The sequence below is a fragment of the Triturus cristatus genome, chromosome 8 (assembly GCF_964204655.1).
Source record: "Triturus cristatus chromosome 8, aTriCri1.1, whole genome shotgun sequence".
Lineage (NCBI taxonomy): Eukaryota > Metazoa > Chordata > Amphibia > Caudata > Salamandridae > Triturus > Triturus cristatus.
In genome coordinates, this window is record NC_140591.1 from 748,193,012 (window position 1) to 748,214,329 (window position 21,318).

At 43.7% G+C, this 21,318-nt stretch overlaps 1 protein-coding gene across 1 annotated transcript in view; it reads right to left on the reverse strand.

Moving 5' to 3' along the window:
• The window catches only part of LOC146805017 (acetylserotonin O-methyltransferase-like), a 582,624-nt gene that overhangs the window by 398,788 nt on the left and 162,518 nt on the right, over positions 1-21,318 (reverse strand). Inside the window, exon 4 of the mRNA XM_085622166.1 lies at positions 8,098-8,166. Within this exon, the coding sequence (XP_085478292.1) occupies positions 8,098-8,166 (69 nt within the window). The remainder of the gene's footprint in view (positions 1-8,097; positions 8,167-21,318) is intronic.

Below are 21,318 nucleotides of genomic sequence, written 5' to 3' on the forward strand. Positions count from 1 at the left end.
TGCAGCTTCTTGAGAGCCTCTCACAACCCTTCGCTTCAAACACAATTTCGCCATTGTTTTGCATGGCTATACACCACGCTGCTGACAACAAGCAAACTGTGCCGCCTTGCAGAGTGCACCATGGGGAAGACGGACAGGAAACAAACAAAAATTCCATTTGAGGCTTGGAAATCCTCCAGGACGCAAATGGAGACGGAGGACAACACTGTGGATGTCCCTATCACAGGAGCGTCTGCATCCACTGAAAATATGAAGGTACTGCTCCTCACCATGAAATCGAGTTTTACTTCAATTGAGGCCAAGATGGACTCCATGTACACGCGGTTAGGCAATGTCACAAACAAGCTTGACCAGCATGAAGAGTGTATCAAAGACAGCGAGCAATGCATCTCAGAACTAGAAGACACCTCCACAGCAAATACAACAAAGTTGCTAAACATGGAAAAAGTCCTAAAGGTGATAGCCGCCAAGAATGAGGACTTGGAATCTAGATCACGGAGGAACAACATCAGAATTCTCGGTGTACAGGAGTCCACCAACACGGGCAAAATGGAGGAATATGTCGATCGCCTACTCACAACACTTTTGGCAGAGAAGCATTCTCTGCAGTGCTAATAGTGGAAAGAGCTCGCTGCTCGCTGGCCATCCGACCTCCACCGGGTACCCCTCCAAGACCTATTATCGCAAGAATACTAAACTACCGAGACCATGATACTGCCTTATGTTTAACAAGAGAGAAACAGAAGCTGCTATTCGAAGGCATGGAAATATCCATATACCCGGACTTCACCATGGCGGTCCAGGAGGCCCGCAGAAAGTTTCTCCCAGTCAAGGAAAAACTTCAACAGGCGAATATCACGTACGCCATGCTGTTCACGGCACGCTTGACAGTCACATATCAAGACAAACAACATATTTTTACCAATCCTCAACACGTCAATAACTTTTTGAGCTTCCTATCCAAGAGACCCTCAGGCCTTCTAGTCCAACTGATGACAGTGTTTCCCTGTCAGATATAGAATAATAGACATACTATAAGGAGTCTGCCAACCATTTGAGGACGCCATTGGATGCAGATGTCGTGGGACACACACTTTGTCCACTGAACGTCGACAGCTTACAAACTGCACCACCACCTTCAAGAGCGTTGCATGGGAAAAGTGTCCACTTCCTGTTCCGTACACAGAACTTGAACAGTCAGCAATGTTAGACTTTATACTTATTCCTAAGCGCCCTCAAACCAGCAAGGTTACCCTGTGTCGCACTTTGGCCTCTACCCAATAGGAAATCCCTGAACTGATTTGGTCTTCCCTTGTTACAGGTGTTACCCCACGCTCCCCTGTTGGGGGCTTTGTTATGGGGAGGGCTGGGCGGATAGGGAGGGACATATGGCACAGCAGGATTGGGGTGCTGATGTGGGAGGAGGGTGGGAGGGAAGTTAGTTTTAACCCACTTAACGACAACATGATGACTAAACTTCAGATGCACGCTATCTGTTCACACGAAATGATCACAACACTCAACGCACAGTTTTACAATTTACAACTGAGATGAGTAGCCACAGATTCCCTAGTTACAATATCCTCACATGGAATGTGCGCGGCCTAGGTGACCCCCGTAAATGCAGACATATTTTAGCATACCTAGACAGATATAATACACACTCTGCCATGCTACAAGAGACGCACCTCAAGCCTACTGTCATGCCCAAGATTGCAGCCCGCTGGGTGACACCGCTGCTTTTCCTCATATTCCACGTATGCGCAGGGCACTACCATACTGATCAAACACTGCCTCCCCTACACCGCTATTGACTCACTCACAGACCCTCTAGGGTGCTACTGTAATCTATGGGGATGGATGGCCTCCCAATCCACAACGTTCATCAGCTGCTACAGCCCTAACACCGATGACCCTGATTTTTTCCACATCCTGTGGGAGAAGATCCTAGACATTGGCTCTGTGCACGTGATATGGGGTGGGGATTTCAACATCACACTGGACCCATCCATCGACCGCTCACATCCGCAGCCACACCACCACTCAAATGCTCAACGCCATTTGAAAAATAGTATTCTAGACCACGGACTGACCGATGCCTGGTGTAGCCTTCACCCTAATGGCAGAGAAGGGACTTGCCACTCCACAGCGCACTCCTCGTGGTCCCGCATTGATGGTTGGTTCCTATCCAGGGGATTGAAACCGTGGCTCACCCAGGTAACTCACTTGCCACACACTTACTCTGACCACTCCCCTGTGCTGATGTCCCTCGCTCCCCCCTGCGAAGACTCCCCATATATGTTTTGTCGCTTGCCCACGTATACACTGCTGGACCCTGTCTTTAAGTCTGAGCTGGAACAGGAGATAGAAGACTTCTTCGGCCAGGGTGGCTGACGCCGGAATCTGGGGATCACGGTTCGAACTCCGGCGCCAGTGGCAGATTAGCCCAGCACCATGTGACTCTGGGCAATAGCTTGCTTAATCTTCCCGAAGGGCCCCAGCGCCTAGAGACCCTTACGGGTGATTGTTCGCGCTTTACAAATGTGGATTATTATTATTATTCCTGTGCAATTTACACTCAGTGCCACAATATTCCACGGTGTGGGAGGTGTTTAAAGTTACCGTCCGTGGCATCTGTATTGCCAAAGGCGGTGGGATATTAAAAGATATCCGCAACACACTTTACAAATGGGAAAAAGATTTTAAACGCCTTGAAGGTCAAATGCCAAGGGCATCCACCCCAGAACTGCAGGCACAGATGAGAGACATGGTTACTGAATACCAAGAAACTGCGGAAAGAGATTGCAAATTCAGGGGGAAATACCACTAAGCGCGACAATACAGTGAGGGAGAAAGGCTGGGGAAAGCGCTTGCAGCGATGACCCGCTCACCCACATTCTTTAATACCATACTCAAAATAATTGACGAGGAGGTTTGATTCCATAGAATCTCCTCAGACATCGCAACCACATTTAGTAAATTCTATAGCACATTATATAAGTCCCACAGAACACAATCATTAGACTTTTGCCCCTTCTTTGATGACACGGCCATAGACTGGATAAGCAATGCTCACAGAGAGTTTCTCCTCGCAGATTTTGAGGATGACGAGATAAGCGCTGCATTCATGCAGCTACAATCTGGATTCAGATGGGCTTATAGACAAATTCTATAAACCATTCAGCACTATCCTCATCCCAATTCTCCGGCAGGTATATGAAGAGGCTGGAGAAACAGGGACCCAACCCCAGACAATGCACGAAGCACTCATCATTTCCCTCCTAAAACCCGGCAAGCGGGCAGCCCAGTGTGACTTGTACTGGCTGCTCTCTCACATTAATGTTGACACTAAAATTCTAGCCAAAATAATAGCGAATCGCATTAGCCCCCTCATGACTGCCCTGGTACTCCTGCGCCAATCTGTTTTTGTCCCTGGCAGAGGGACATCGCATAACCTCAGAACCCTATTTGCTGACTTACAGGACATTGACCCTGACACAAATGTGGTGGCTGTCTTTCTAGACTCTACCAAAGCCTTTGATTCCCTCGAGTGGGATTATCTCGCATTTGTGCTTTTATGGATGGGCTTCCCCATACCCTTTCTGGCTTGGATCCAATTCCTTTATACAGACTTACAGGTCACCATACTCATCAATGGCACCCGCTCTCCCGTTTTTACCATTGCTAGAGATACTAGGCAGGGGTGTCCTCTGTCTCTCCTCATTTTTGCCCTTGCAATAGAGCCCCTGGTGGCTAAAATATGCCAGCACTATTGAGATTATGCTCTTATATACCCGGAGTGACAAATCCTAATTTCATTGTATGCGGATGACCTCACCCTTTATCTCCACAATCCAGAAGAAGACAGTCTCAGCCAGATATTACACATACTCATCCATTTTGGGCGCTTAGCCGATATTAACATAAACTGGAGCAAATCCCCTCACAGCCATGACGGAAAAGTTTGAACCGGACTATCCCCTCGCCTGGTGTGATGACACATCCTTGGGAAACGTGGTAACCAGAGATAAGGAGGAAATAATGAAAGCCAACTACGGGCGGGTACTGGACCTCCTGACCGACAAAATTACTAGTTAGATAGCTATGCCGATCTCAATGGCAGGAAGAGCATCGTTGATAAAAATGGTAATCCTGCCTAAATTATTGTACCTCTTTATTTACATTCTATATGCCCCCAGTAGACATTTTTTTAAACTCTGAAGTCTCAACTCATCCGTCTCATTTGGGGAGGTAAACAACCTAGACTAAAGTAGGAAACCATCACTCGCGCATTTGGTGCTGGACGTTTTGAAATTCCAGACATGGAACTATACTTTAGCTGTGCGCAAGCCCACTATGCTGTGTACTGGATAGACCCGCCACCCTATATGCCCCACCTAGCAGTGGAAAATGACCACATGGCCCCAACCCCCTATTCAGCTTATCTAAGTTCGCCCGCTGTCCCTAAATGCAGTGCTTTGACCACGGTCGATTGCACAAATAGCGCTTGGAAGGATCTGGCCCGCCGCCTTCAACTCAGCATAATGTATTTCCCCCCTGATGCCTCTCCAAGGCAGGTTAGACCTCCCTGTTACACAGGAGGGTGGTTGCCAGCAATTGCTCCAAAAATTCTCGGCCCAGACTTGGGGAGATCTTTACACAAATGGGAGGTTTAGTACAAAAGAGGAATTCTTTGGGGAGACCTCACCCACCCCTCTGGAGCTCTTCTTGTATGTTAGACTCAGACCGGTCATCTAGACCCACACAAGAACCCCCCATCATGGTCCCTTTGCAAGCCCTACTCCATAAAACCACTGCCACACATGTAGTATCCATGCTATATCGTACCACCCAAACAGAAAGCCCACACAAAACCCCCTCTGCACGCGTGCACTGGGAGGAAGATTTAGGCCTCCCTTTAACAGACGAACAATGGACTTACTGCTGTCAACAGACTGGGAAAATATCTGCTAGCAGCAGACTGCGAATTATCCACAATAAATACTTATACCGCCTCTACTACATGCTTGCACGACTTAAGCACTTTCATTCGAAAGACACTGACCGATGTGACAGATGTGGAGGGGAGGGCGCGGAAATTAGACATCTTGCTTGGGACTGCTCTTCTGTCCGGCGTTACTGGACAGAAGTACTGGAGGCGCTTGAGCAGATGACCGGGCAGCACATACCCGACGACCCACTTATCACAGTCCTAGGATACACAGGGGGCTAGCCATCCCATTTTGGGAATACATATCCTTGGTGCTCTTACTGGCCAAACGTAGGGTGGCCTACAGATGCGGTAGAGGGAGGGTACCCAAGTTTAAAGAATGGTTAAATGACTTTATATTTTTTCAAGACCAACTGAATGCAAATGCTGCCGATGTCAATGCATAGCCCTGCGGGCATTGCGCAGGGGACTGACGAGACTTTAGCAAACCTGTACCGCAGTTATGAAAACACTTACAGAGATTGGGAGTGTCATTTATGAGAAACTGCAGTGTGACAATGATGTTATTACACCTCATCAGTGTGTAACGAAATGTACTGACTAAGTCGCGTGGGAAATTAACCCTTGTTACCCCCCTTTTTTTCCCTTAGTTTTTTGTGCAATCAAAATAATAAAAACTATAAAAAAAAAATGTTATTGATTGGAAACTGTTTGCAGTTTGATATTACTTAGTTTGCTATTTCTTTTTCAGTTGATGTAGTTTAAAAGTATTTTTATTGGTTATCAATGATGCTTTTTTATATAGGGCTTGTTTGTGACATTGATGCATGTGCTAATTACATTTCATTTTAACACATTTTGTAATACACATTATCTACTTACTACTTTTTGTTGATGTAGTGGTTTTTGTTGATGTTGATGTTTAGTTGAATCTTGTGGCAGCTGTAAAAACAAAAGCATTTGTTAGCTATGTTTTGTATATTTATTACATTTAAAAAATCCAAATAATGTAATCCAAATAATTGTAGGTTAATTTATATATTTAGTTAGTTAAATTTTTAATGATGTTGAGTTAAATATTGTGGGCACTAAAATGTTTCTCCTATATTGTCTAGGTGTATTTGTAATGAAGTTTAATTTTTATTATTTAAAGAGAAACATGTAATTATTTTAACTTCATTAAACTAAAAAAGGTGAAGTTTTTATAATTTGTTATAACGTTTTGTTCTTACCTGTGTAGTAGAAAATTTGATATAGTTGTTTATGTAGTTCTTCTTTCTTCTCTGTTCTCTCTCGCAAAGTTACGCTCTTCCTCGTTGTTTGGCTGATATACGGTAAAATTACGTTCATTAATTCCTTGTTTTCATAGTGTTTATTTAATTAATTAATGTTTTCTATTGGTTTGTTTTAGTTTAGTTTAAATGTATTGGTTGAGATAACATTTTAGAATTTTTTTGCAGTTACCTTTTAATTAGTTTAACATATATATAATGTTTATTTAATGTTTGTATTTATGTTACTTATTGTTGTTATTTAAATATATTTGTAAATAAATGTAATTTAAATTATTTATAGTTGATATATATTAATTTTAGTTAATTTTCGGTTTGTTGGATGTTTATTTAATGTTGTATAGTTCATGTATTTATTTATTTATATGTGTTAGTATTATAATAGTATGGATTTTAAATTATTAAATATTTTTTATATATCTTGTTATAGTTTATTTTAAGTAATTGGGATATGTAATAACATTTTATGATTTTAAATATTATTTTTTAATTTAAATCTTATTTTCGATGTTGTTTATACGTATTTTATCGATATTTGTGTATTCATTATTTTAGATATTGATATTTTTGGTGTCTGTGTTTTATTTTAATGATATCGATATTTTTGTTAGCTATATTTATGTTGTCGATATCTTTGTTATCGATATTTTTGTAGACAATATATTTTTATCTATGTTTGTGGAGTTTCTTGTTTAAGTATAGGGTGTCAATATTTATGTTTACGATATTATTTACTTGATATTTTGGTAGAACAAGGTTTTTGTAGTCGATATTATCTCAGTGATCCGATTGAGCCCCCTCTCTCCCTATTCAGGGCAGAACACCACGTCAAATATCCAAATAAATGGCGAACAGTCTGCTGCCCATCCACAGCTCCACTGTCCAGGAACATGGTCGGAGCTTCAGAGACTAGTAGCAGGGGCCAGCTCCTCAGCATGCTCGGGGACTCAGCCGTGGTTTCTTAAAATGGATGCTGTGGTTTCTAGCGATGGACCTTAAAACAGTCCCTTACTTCCCTGATATTACAGTTATGTAATGTACTGATCTCGGTTTATGTATGTTTGGTTAAAATGTTTTCTGTCATACATTTTGTAGGGTCTCTATTCTAGTTATCAAGGTCTATGAATAAATATAAAATGGAGCAGATGGCACTAAGGACAAAGATGAAACATGCTATTTAACCTCTTCAGTGACCATGACGAGATAGTCTCATCATGGAGCACGGTCGCGCTGTGCCCATGACGAGACTATCTCGTCATGAACCCCACCCACTAATAAAACGCCCGGCACAGGAGGGGGAAAGGGCGTGGCACAAAAGGGGTTAAAGGCACTTCATGGAGCTATCCAACTGATAAACTTGCGACGAAGAATGCTAGTTATAAAGGCCAGCTTTTCAAAAAATTGAATCATTTGAGCTAATATCAGTCCATCAGAAAGTTAGAATGACTCACATAGCTGTACCCGGCAGTATGGCTGTTAACAAGAAATACATTATCATGTCACAAAACAGTGTCAATCAATATGGATTACTTTTCCAGGGAATATGGAAAAGACCCAGATTTATTGTACCATTTTCAATTATCCCCAAGTTTTGTAAACCACAGCTGCTCATGCTCTATTTGAATTAGTCACTGCTGTAGTGGGCATCATCATCGAGGTAATTGAATTCCGATCCAAGTTCAACAAACACACTGCTATATGAACCATCAAAATTACAGACACTTGATGTAATAAAATTGACAGAAAAGTAACTTATGCACAAGTTACATGTTGCTAAGTTTGGAGTTGCAAATGAATTAGAACAATTATGGTGCAATTCCTATTCCATTAGAAACAAAATGCAAATAACATTACCAATATAGCGCTGCAAATGTTTCTTTGAATGATTTTCCAATTACTCTGTGGTGCTGACTTCTCCCTTCCCTGCAATAAATGAAATAATGAGAGCTTTACATAGGCATTTTCATCAACATTGCAGCATTTCCTCCTAATCACATTTTCAGTTCTAGGCAAGTAATAAAGGCTCATATTTATGAAGTATGCGACTCTGGGCAGCACAACAAGTCACCTTGCTGCGCTGATGTGCATCTCAGGGAAAGGACAAGAATACACTGTATTTAATGCATAAAGCACATTCCTGTCCTTTCCTCCAGTGCTGGGGCACAATCAGGCACCTAGCGTCAATGAAGGCACCCTTGCACAATGGTGCAAGTGTGCCTGGGTTGTCCAAAGGATTGGTTTTGTGCAGGAAGGTACACCTTACTTCACAAAAGCAATCCTGAGAGGCCTTTTCCTCTTTCCATATGTCCTGCAGAATGCAGAACACATGGAAAGAGGAAACAAAGAGGAAAATATTTGTCCTCATTACGCTTCTCCTGGGAAGGAGTATTTTTTAGCGCAATCACAGGTTTATCAGGTTTGGTAAGTCTGAGAATGCCTCCCTTGTGCAGAGTAATGCAGTGCTACGATTTGCACTGTGTTGCATTACTCCATATTTTTGAAGCCACTCAATACCATGCAAAGTGGTTTTGTGTGACTTCAAAAAAATTATTTAGAGGTTTGCAACATGCATGTACCATGTAGCGTGGTGCAAGCATGATGCAAAACACTCATATAAATATGTAACTAAATATTTTGGGGCATATTTACGAAAGGGGTTGCGGTATGCTTCTGCCACGCAACATGGTACTAGCGCGACGCAAGCCCAAAATGTGATTAATGAAGTCAAGCAAGGCCATCTTGCAAATCGCTGAGTTGCATTATCCTGCCTTGGAAAGGCGTTCCATGGGTATTGCGTGGGTTTTCCCATGCACCTCCTATGGGGTTTGATGCATTCCAAGATTTACCAAAAGTGGTAGATTTGGGAATGCACCAAAAAGATACGCTTTCTCAGAGGAGGCGTAACGTGGATAAATATCTTGTTTTCTCCTCATTACCTCCTCTTCTATGTGTTCTGCATTCTCAAAGAGAAATATGCCTCTCATGATTATTTTTTTTGCAGGAAGGTGTTCCTTACTGCATAAAAACAATCATGTGTGCAACACTGGCACTCTTGCACAATGGTGCAAGAGTGCCAACATTGGCGCAGGGACAAAGGCACAAATGCACCATATTCTTCTAAATACGGTGCATTCCTGCCCTTTCACTGTGACAAAGAACAGTGTAGCAAGGTGACTTGCTGCACTGCTTGGCTTTTTTCTTACAATGGCTAAATACCATGGATCTGAATTTGAAATTCACTCACACCTGTAGTTCACAGTCTGTTGTGTTCCTTTATGTTGTCATTTCCAAGTCCAATGGGTGCTTAACAACCAAAACTCATTATAAACCCACTGCCAGGAACAACCTTCTTGAATTCTCAAGTTTCCACCCAAGACCCTTGCGAGAAAACGTACCCTATGGCCAATATCTCAGGGTAAGGAGAAACTGTAGTAATTTGGAAGACTTTCGAAAGCAGTCAACTGATCTCACCACCAAGTTAAAACACAGGGGTGACCCAGACAAAATCCTCAACAAAGGCTATGAAAGGGCACGGAACCAGCCCAGAGAGGCGCTTCTTGAAGATAACCCCAAAGAAAATAAAGAACTACCTTTGACATGCGTAACAACTTTCAGCAGCGCATCAAATTCAGTGAAGAAAGCTGTTAACAAACATTGGGGTATCCTCACCAGCAATAAGCGCAATTGGTATAAACCCCTTTTCTCATTCAAAAAAGGACGTAGCCTCAAAGACACTCTAGTCCATACACGCCCTAGAGAAAACCCCATAAGAGATCCAATTATTACTGAGGCATGGGGTTTACCTAAAATCATGGGTCATTTCCCTTGCACTAACTGCAGCGTCTGTCATTTGACAAAACATACAAAGGTGCTAAATTTGGAACAAGGCAAGACGTGGACACAGCAAGCCCACACTAACTGTAACTCCACAAATGTGTTTTATTTGATTACTTGTCTAAGTGGGCATGACCACACGTAAAGTGAAATTGCGTGTTGGTGAACATCGGAGCAATATCCGCTGTGGAAGAATCACCAACCAAGTTAAGTGAACACTTTATACAGCACAATCACACTGCAAATGATCTCAGATGGACAGTCATTGAACATGTGCAAACACAACGTAACACCCAAGAAATCCTTTTTGAAAAGGAACAGAGGTGGGTGTACCGGCTGGGCACTCACAACAAAGGGTTAAACGATAATATCCCTTGGGCTTCAGTTTTGAAACGCTAGCCACCCGCACATCTCTGGGCTTTGTAGATGATGCAAACGTCCTACTTACACCCCCCTTTGTAGCCGTTCCTTGGGAACTCATTTCTAAAAGTAGGATGACTTGTACTATGGATATCGTGTTGTTTCCTACCCCTATGCGCATAACGTCTGATGCTGGTCCTGGGCCTCATCCCCAAAAGACATACAATGATTTTTTTTCCTCTCCATATTCAGCACCATCTGTTATTGTTACAATTAATTTGGGCCATTCGGCCCCATGAACAATAATTACTTGTATAATTACTTGTATAGTCCCCTCCTCCTTTTTTTCCAACATGCATGCACTAGCCTTTTTATTGATTTGCATATAGCTATTTGTGATCATTACTTTAATGCGGGGTCCTTTGACATATTTCTCTTCCTGTTCTGCCCTTCCCCTTTTATATTGACACAGTACTGATCCTTTGCTATTCATGGAGACTATTAGCAGAGCGAATCTGTTCCTCTGCTCTCCGTATGATTTAATAAAGTTTTTCTCCAGACGCTAATATAAAGCAAGTCTTGAAGCACGTGTATTTGCGCTATGTTGCCTTGACAACTAACTCTTTGTAAGTTACCCTACGATTGGTCTAACTTTGGGTTTTGGAGTCTTCTAACTTCGAATTGGCTCACAGTGCATGACGCTTGTCGACGCCCACGTAACCACGCCCAAAGTGACTCCTCACTTCCGTTCTTCCCGCATAAAATAAAAGCCGGTTTCCCCGCTACCTTGTCATCGGGGTCCGGTTTAAGAGGGATTTTGCTGGCACCAAGTGGGTGTTCAGCATTGCAGGCGTGAGTCTTCCATGCTCGCATGACAAGATAAGTAATGCGGCTCTTTGGTCTTTCCTCTTTAACCGATTACCTTTTATTCTGTTTTCTTTTTAACTCTTTAGGGTGTGCTATTGTTGCGACCACCCCCCTCCCGAGACCCATGATGTTGTTAGTGACTGCATCCCATGTGAGATATCCCTTTCTACTCCTTTGTAAATATTCAATGCCCAACTGCACTATGTATAAATGCTTTGCGGATAGTGTTTCATACACAGGATCGTGTTTATAGATACAATTCCTAATGGGCATACTATTCTATTCTCTTGTGAGATTTTACCACCCAATTGAGTTTGGTTTATCATCTTAAGTGCACACTGTTCTCAAAGCAACACATACGGATAAGTGTTACTGCTTTTGTGCACTGCGTAGAGCACCAATATCTGTATGTTCCACTATGAGTAATTCATCAAATCTTGGCTAACTATTATATGTTTGTTTTTTTCTTTTTATGTAGGTCTGTGTATGTTATTTTCTTCCAGAATAAACTCGGTTCCTCTCACACATGAGGGATACCAGATCTTACGTGTATATTTTTACACTTTTTATTTTTTTCACATTTATAACCTCAGGTTAGGGTGGGCCTTAGCGCGCCCATACCGCCGGGGTTTATACTTCACGGTCCTGACGAATGCCTGTTAAAATTACAACACATAGGCAGAAACATGTTGATGACCTCTTAAGTGGACTTTGCTGAACAATTTATTCAGCACAACTGTCTCACACCTTGTTTTTACTGTGTCCGATTGGCTTCTAATAAATTTATTTTTTGACACAATCGTGATACTTTTAACATTCACTCCTTCACTATTCATTACACACGAACAACCAGCTCCACAGTAATTCTGGCGTTGTAGCACACCAGGGTGGCACTCGGCCTCTCCTGCTGGGGCCCAAGGATAAAGCATGTCACCAACTAGGTTGGTGAGTGAGGGCTTTATAAAGAACCTAGTTGGATTCTTCTGTCGAGCTCTACATTCATTGTTTGCAAGGCACATTCTTCTGTTGTTATGATCAGATTTATCTTGGGGGACTGAGAGTGTTCCTTATTTATTTCCCTCCCTCTCTTGTTGTTTTCAACAACTTTTTTATAAATATAAAAATGCCCCTTAATATACAAATTAACAAAAATCATAACAATTAAAATCATAGCAATTTGAAAGCATTTTCAAATCAATTAAAATCTAACCTGAGTTCATTAACCAAGAGAGTTCCTTTATAATTTGGTTAAATGGGCCCTAATTTACAAAAGAAAAATTACGTTTAGTCGCGGCTGAAATTGCCACAATCGGAATTTGTGTGCTACTCAGAAACCATTTGCGAATAAATGCACAGAAACCTACCAGAACTTGTATAAGCTTGATGCACTGTCAATACAAATTTAATCCGATGTCTCAAGCATTTTCCTATAATTCCAGTGTTCGTGTAAATAATTATATTATTAAAACAAAATTTGGGGAAGGAAAGGTTCTCATTTGATCATTAAACGTTAAGAAGCTATGGTCCTCTCTTTAGAATCTGTTTTTGAGTTTGGTGGACAGGGTACCCCACCACGTTTGTGTCCAGTGAAGTTTGAGTCTGCTAGCGAACCATCATGTTTTTGAAGGTAGAGCCTCTTCTGGCTTCGCTGGTGGAATTCTTAGATGGATGGCCCTATGGAGAAAGGGCTGGTTCGCATTCTAACGTACTTTTTTTCTGTTTGGGATTGCCAAGTAAAGGCTTGCAGTCCCAAAAGGGGAAAAAACACACACTAGAAAAAAACCTTGAGGGTGGCAGAGTCATTTAAAAAAAATATATTTTGCAAACCCCCATTGCTGAGAGGACACACTAAGGGGTCTATTAGTATGGCGGGCAGAGGCACAGATAGAAGCAACAGAGGTGCAGAAGGAGTCAAGAGAACTGCAAAAATAGGCCAGAAAGTTGCTGAAACAGGCAAAAGAGGTGCAGAAAGAGGGAAAAGGTATGCAGACAGAGGCAAGAGATGCCTCCTGAGGGTCCCTGGGGGCCAACTAGCCCTCCTGTTATCTCTAGTAAGCCCACACAGCTGGATTGCTGAGAGTGGTCAGAGGCCACGCCCCCTTGCACCGCACTCTGCGCCCCCTGGCTCACTGCTGCTCATCGGATGAAGTCCACTTTAGTCCTGAGGTCCTTAGGATACAAGAAGACCTTATCGCCCCACCAGCAGTGACCCAAGAGGTGCGTTTGCAGAGTGGTGTAAAAAGGGGCGTGACCTCGGACCACCTCTCAGCAATCCCACTGTGTGGGGCTTACTGAAGGTACCTGGTGGGCTAGCTGGCACCCAGGAACCCTAAGCATTCAAGGGGACTTAATGAACCAACTTAAAACCCGCCAGGAGGCGCGTCAGCAGAGTGGTGCAGGGAGGGGGCAGAGACTCCGGTGAGATGCCAGCTTTTCTTTTTGAAAAATATTTTTAGAAGAGGGGCTGTGTGACCCACCCTTTTTTAGTATTTTTTGGGCCCTGGGGACCTGAGCATTTTTTTTTTTTACTTTAAAAGTGAAACTGGAAGGGGGCAGCGTGGCCTCCATTCTCTGGGCCACTACTGGCCCCGGGTACCCATCCACCGGGGCCTGGCCTTGTTTTTATAAAAAAAAGTTTATTTTTCCACGCAGGGGGCCACGCGGTCCCCCTCCCCTGGGCTACTTCTTGCCCCAGGAGACCCAATTACCCAGAGCCAGGCCTCATTTTTTAAAATGTTTTTTACTTTTAATACTCTAGGGAGGGGGCCATGTGGTCCCACTCCCTGGGGCCACTTCTGGCCCCGGGGATCCCATCCCCTGAGGCCGGCCCTCAATGTTAGGGACCGTGGGGGGAGTCCCAATGCCCCTGTTGTCCCAGCTCCCTGCCTCCTTGGGGAGTCGGCATTGCTTTGGGAGAAGGGGAGCTGCTTACATGCAGATACCCTTGTCCAAAAGCAATTCTGCTTTGCTTCTTGGACGCATGAGCAGGATTCCTGCTCTCGCTTCCAAGAAGCAAAGCAGTGTTTGTTATGGCAGGGCGGGAGCCGTGCTCCCGCCCTGCCATAGCAAAAGGCAATGTCCCGAAGGTGGGCACCCTGGGACATTGCAGGAGCCGGCCCTGGTGGGTGATGGGCCCCAGAGTCATCTAGGGCTCCAGGAGGAGGTTGCGCAGCCCCACTCCCAACTGATTTAAGCCCAGGGAGGGGTGGTCCTTAGGGCCTGGGGGTCCGCAAGGGACCACGTATTTAAATGAAGCGAGGGCCGAGAAAAAAGGGAGGTTCCAAAATGCATTTTCCCATGTCAATTGTCATAGGAAACTTTAGTCAAAGCTACAGCCCGAACTGCTGAACAGAATTACACCAAATTGAGCAAAAAGTTAGCCCTTGGTTCATAAAGAGCCCTTTTTGTTAAATAGTGTAAATCCGTTCACCAGTTTCTGACAAATAAGAAAAAGAAACAGTTTCAATTTATATGCCAACGGTGGGTTTGTGAACCCTCCTGGGCACGAGCTTCACTCTGATTGGCTGCCAACACTCGAAACCAGGAAGTGTTGGCAGCCATCTTGTGACTCGGTAGAACCGAGTCACAAGAAAACAGTAAAATAAAGGTTAAAACGAGAAAAGGGGGCAGGGTAGACACACCCTGACCCCCTAGTTCTGCTCAGGGGGCCTCACAAGGACCCCCAGGGCCAAAAAAGCATATTTTTTCTTTTTAAATGGCGAAATTTGTGCTAGGTGCGCAAATCCTTCTGATAAAATGAAAACTATTGAGCCCCCGGGTAGGCAAAATCCTGGGGGCATGTGTAAATTTAATAGCGGGGGTCCGTGGGGGCTTCCGCAGCCCCGGGGACCACCACCGCCCGGGGCTTTATTTATGTTTTGTGGGAGGGCACGCAGCCCCCAAGCAGCCCGGGGGACCACCACCTCCCCTGGGCTCTCATTTTAAATAAAATAAACCTGTGTGGGAGGACTCAAGCCCCCCCACATACCCCAGGGACCGACACCTCCCCGGGCTTTATTTATATTTTGTGAGGGGCACGCAGCCCCCCACAGCCCCAGAAACCACCACCTCCCTGGGGCTCTATTTTTTTTTTAAACCTGTGTGGGGGCTTGAGCCCCCACACAGGTTTGGGACCACCACCTCCCTGGGGCACTAAATATGGAAATGCAGTGGTTGTTACGGACCCCAGAGCCCCAGACACCACCACCTCACCAGGGCTTTGCACTGGTAGGGAGGTGGGCTGCATGGCCCCCCTCCTGGAGCCCTTTATGGCCCTGGGGACCACTACCCCCCATGGCTCCTGCAGTGTCCCAGGGTGCCCACCCCCAGGACACTGCTGTTTGCTATGGCAGGGCGGGAGCCGTGCCGCTCCTGCCCTGCCATGGCTAACTCTGCTTTGTGTCATTGAAGGGACAGCAGGGAAACCTGCTCTCGCTTCAATGAAGCAAAGCAGGATTGCTTTTCCACAAGGGGGGCTGCATGTCAGCAGCTCCCCTTGTGGAAAAGCAATGCCGGCTCCCGCAGGAGGCGGGAGCCGGGGAGCCGGTGGGACCGTGGGGGCATTGGGGCTCCCCCCATGGTGCCCAATGGAGAGGCCAGGCCCTGGGGGTTGGGGTCCCCGGGGCCAGAAGTGGCCTGGGAGGGGGGTCATGCGGCCCCCTCCCAACAAAAAATTATTAAAATAAATAAAGAGGGTGGCCAGGCCCCGGGGGATAATTATAGAGGAAAACAGTGCAATAAGCAAAATTGTCCCTTCTAAAGCACCAGTCCTTGACAAGGTCCCAGGGGACCTCTTTTGCACTGAGCCAACCATAATTGTGGATCCTGCTTAATGCCATGTTACAGGGAATGCCTATACCAGCAACGATGGATAGCACAGACATTTTTCCAGTCATAAAAAGGGTTCACCGCTTCTCCCCTCTAACTACAGGCCCATAAGCCTAATCAATGTTAGTCAGAAAATCTTTTACAGGGTATTGTTGGTCCGTCTTCAAAACTAGTTAGACAAATTTAAAATATTGAGCCTGCTTCAAACTGGCTTTAGGGAAAACACGCCCACCAAATATTTAGACTACGACTCTTGTACTGAAAAAAGTGATCATAGAGGGTGGCAGTCTCCATCTGATCTTTGTGGATTTAAAATCGGCATTCAATCTAGTACCTAGAGACAAACTGTGGGCTGTTCTTAGTGAGCTGGGGGTACCATTTTATCTTTGTCATGTGCTTATGCACTTGCATGAAGGCAATTATGCCCAAATCAGGTTTGGAAAATGTGGTGAATTCTCTGAGAAATATAATCAGGACTGAGAAGTCTTTCTTTAGGCAGCTTTTTGGTCTTGCCCTCAGTTCACCCCTTACACTGCTACGTTTGGATCTGGGGGAAAGGCCAATTGCAGATGAAATTGCTCTAAGACCCCTAATCTTTTGGCATTGATTATGCATAACCTCGGAACTGGCTGTGTATATGGACGAGCTAAAGGAGATCTTGGGCTTGTATGGTGCCGGGAAACTACTGTGGTTAGCCTATGTTAGAGACACACTTTTGAACATGGGCAGAGCATGTCTATGCATCACTCTGAGGTAGCCTACGCTGTTGTTTTCAGAAAGGAGCTTGTCCAGAGTTACAAGGGGGACCAATTTGCCCTCATACAGGGGTGCTCATCAGCAACAGGTTCCTTAACAGCTGCATTTCTGAGAATAAAAGATCAGTGCAGCCTAGAGTCTGCTCCGGATGAGCTACAACTGGCGCGAGCAAGGCAACTGTACATCCAATTCAAGCACAAGGGTACTTCCCCTTCGCTACTTCTCCAATAAATAGGCAGGCACACTTTCCCTAGGCTATCCAGCCTATAACAAGTCAGAGTAGCACGTTTTTTACTTCTGCCCCTGCTATAGAAAATCAAGATGTCGCTGGCTGATCCAATTGTGTTGAAATCTGGTGTCTCAACACTGTGAAGAGGTATTTATATTGATAAAATCTAACACTGCATTCCCAATCGTGTCACACTTTCTACTCTCCATGTGGAGTGTGCGTCGGTCACTTTTGAAAAACACTATATAGGGCAAAGCCGACTAAACTGTCTTCACTTTTTAGCCTGACTGGTTCCACTCTTTTAAACTGTTTTTATATTTGATTTTAAGTAGTTTTCTTAAAAGCATTTTAATCCTATGGAATGTATTAGTGCTATCTCTACACGATAATTGTACACTTTCTTTTTTTAATTGGTTTTCTGAATGTGTTGTTATGTATCTGGTCTATATATCAGTGCATGGGATAATAGCAATAACTTATAATAACTTTAATCTCAGATTCTGGGGTTTTAAGATCTTGTTTTTGAGATTGCTTTTATTTACTGTTAGTTATTACACTTGCACTTTTATGGTCTATTGACAGCAATAAAGTATTTTTGAATTGAAAATTTGGAACTTAGATGGGCAAATAAGCTGACATAGAAAAAGAGAGAAGCAGAGGGAAAGAAGGGCAAGTTGGATGAGACAGCAGCACATCCATTGAGGGGAGTAGTTGGAGGTACCTATGTATATGTTCCAAGGAATAGAGGTGATTTGACAGCATTTATGAACAGTTTTCCAAAATTGAAAGACAAGCCACTGCAGTGGTATGCACTAGTGGAAAGCTGTGTAAAAAATTTGAAGGTGTTGTGGAGAAGCTGTTACATTTCTTGACATTGTGGTACCAGTTGATTTATGGGCAGCAATGCAGTGGCCAAAAGCAAAGCCACAGACACAGAGGAACTGGTGCACCATCACCATTGGTGATAGAAAAATATGAAGCAGTTATTACTTTTTTTACCAGAAAAATACATCCCAGGGAAAATGACGGGTTAAAGATTAAAAGAACTACACAGGACCCGAAGCAGACAGTTCATGAATATTATGAAATGTTATTGCAGGTGTTTAAACAGGACAGAGGATGTGAATAGCCTGAAGAAAAGGATATGGAGATTGTTGTGTCACAGTTTGTTCTAGGATTGAAACCCAAAATCAGTGCTCACATTACGCAGAGTGTTATCTGCTGGCAGACAAAGACACTCGATGATATCTTGCATTATGCAAAGTATTGCAGTGATGAATTGGATATGAAGCTGAAGAAAATAGAGGAGAAATTTATATTGGCTCAGACAAGATTGGCTCAGAAAGGTTTTCAGAACCCTTTTTTGCAGGAAATCAGGGAATAATGCAAAGAGTGGCTGTTCCGCAGGCTAGATTTGCAGGAAACCCGAATGGAATGGTAATGCCCCATGGCAGAGGTAGAGGGGTTCCCACAGGTGTGGGATCTGTGACAGACATCGCTGCTTTGAAAAAGGTTACGGTTTGTCACGTTTGTAATCGGGTTGGGCATTGGAAATAAGAATGTCATTTTAATTCTAAAAATGCTTGAGGATTAATGCAAAATTGACAAGGTATGAGAGGTCAGTGGATACCTGTACAGCAAATGTGCAGAATCAAAGGCAAAATGAAGCCTAGATGATGCCCATTGCTCCTACACAAATGGTGAATCCCAAATTGAATTTAAATCAGATGCCAAAGTTTAATGCAAATCAATTTCAGAACGCAATGCAACAATTCCAGAACCAGAAACAAGACATTGTAGGATAATATCCTTTATTTGAGATAAATCATTTCCCCTCTGATAATTCCTAATGATTAACCCTGGGCTTCGTGCTCCGCTTCGCCCATAGAGTCTATGTACACACCATAGCGAAGCAGAGCTGCCCGCCACCCGCCTCCCGCCCGCCCTAATTTAAAAATAATTTAAAGAAGGGTAAAGGTAAATAAACCTCCTTACCTTCAGCGCGGCATCCCGGGGCTCCCTCTTCTTGCTGACAGTAACTTCTTCATGCAAATGCGCATGCGCGGACGCCCGCGCATGCGCATTTCTCGTGAGAAATGCGCATGCGCGGGCATCCGCGCATATGCATTTGCATGAAGAAGTTACCATCAGAAAGAAGAGGGAGCCCCGGGATGCCACGCTGAAGGTAAGGAGGTTTATATGTACTTTTAACCTTCTTTAAATTATTTTTAAATTTGGGCGGGCGGGAGGCGGGCGGCGCGTAGTGGGGCTACGCGGAGCGCGCGAGTGTGCGTAGATTTTGCCACACTATGCGCTGCTCCACATAGCCCCACTACGGCCACTACGCCCAGGCCTGCTAATGATGGTGCCTGAGAGAGGAAAAAGACTGTGTACTTTGTGATTAGAGGCTGATCAAATTGGCCCAAATGTAGACGCAAACGTTTATGGTCACAATGTGGCTTTCCTGATTGACACAGCAGCTACCTGTTCCACACTTAGAATGGTGGAAGTACCAGAATTACCCCTCTCGAGGAACATGATCCAAGTAGTTGGCAATACAAATAAACAAATGTTAAATCCTATTTTGGAAGAAGTTCCAGTTAAGTAGGAACTTTTTAAGAGAAGCATCAATTTGTGGTTTGCAATATTAGCCCATTAAATCTGTTAGGAAAAGATTTGTTGTGTAAGTTAAATTGCACAATATACTGCATGTTGTATTGCAGACCAATAATGAAGATGTTGATTTTAAAATGATAAGACAAAATGCTGAAGTAGGAATGTTTCTTCTACTGACTATTTCAGAATTGCATGAAGATCTCCGAGATACTATAAATGACGAAGTTTGGGATTTCACAGGGAAAGACATAGGACTTATGAAATGAGTAGAACCAGTCCAAGTCAAACTAAAACCGAATGCTATTTTTCCCAGAACACCATCTTATCATTTGCTACCAGAGACTATTGCAGGGATGCAACCAGTGATTGAAGACATGCTTTAGAAAGGCATATTAGGAAAGTTGAATGAAAGCCCAAGTAATTCACCTATAATGGGTTTACAAAAGTCTGATGACGAGTATAGAATTGTCCAAGGCGAATCAATTAAACAGTGGTGCCTTGTTGTCTCATAGATCCAAAGCCCGCTACTGTACTTTTTCAAAGTCCCTGTACTGCAGAATGGTTTACAGTCATTGGTTTGAGCCAGGCTTTCTTTTCTGTGCCCTTGCCCTAAGATAGCCAGTACTTATTCGCTTTTGCCTTCCAGAAAAAGTCAATCACGTTGTGTTGCATTCATCAAGGGTAAACATTGTGTCCCTCTATTTTTAATCAGATCGTAAAGAATAATCTTGATTCCAAGCAAATGCCTTGTGAGTCTACCCTTATACAGTATATAGATGACTTATTGATAACGTCAGATACACGTGATGCTTGTAAGAATAACACCATTGTACTTTTGAATCACTTGGCAGAGAACGGATACAAAAGGCATTATTATGAGTTTGGCCATCCAACCGCCGTAGGACTGCGTCCTCCCCCACCAGCAGCCCACGGTGCTGGCAGTCTAAAGACCACCATATTATGAGTCAACGACATGGCCGGCGGTGTGGAGGTGGAGATCTTGCAGCAGTGGTGAGTAATATTACCACATATATTGATGCCTGTGTGTGCTTTTCAACTGCATATATGTGGGTGGGATGCAGACATATGCATGATACATCTGGGACAACGCCATATACCCATTAACGGGGTTCGACTCATATGTGGGAAGTACTGTCAATAAGAAGTTCAATATCTGGGATACATCATCCTAAAACAAATCACAAAGGTGTCACAAGAAAGGGTGGAAGCCATCCTGCAGATGAATCCACCTCGAACACAGAAAAAGATCAACGTGTCACTAGTGATGGCCAGCTACTGTAGACAGTGAATACCAAATGTTTCCTTGATGGCAAAACCACGAATGAGGCTGATAATCGAGTGGAACACTAAGTGGAATCACTATTGATGAAAACTAAGAGACAGTACTCAGCCCACAGTAGACTTACCAGATACGAGCAGAATTTGCTCACTTCTGACAATGTTATAATCAAACATTGTAATGTATTTAATGTTTCTACTTTGATCACTGTAACTAAACACATTCACAAATGTGAAGAGTATGATCATGATTGCCTAACTGTCACTGAACTATGTGCAAAGCCAAC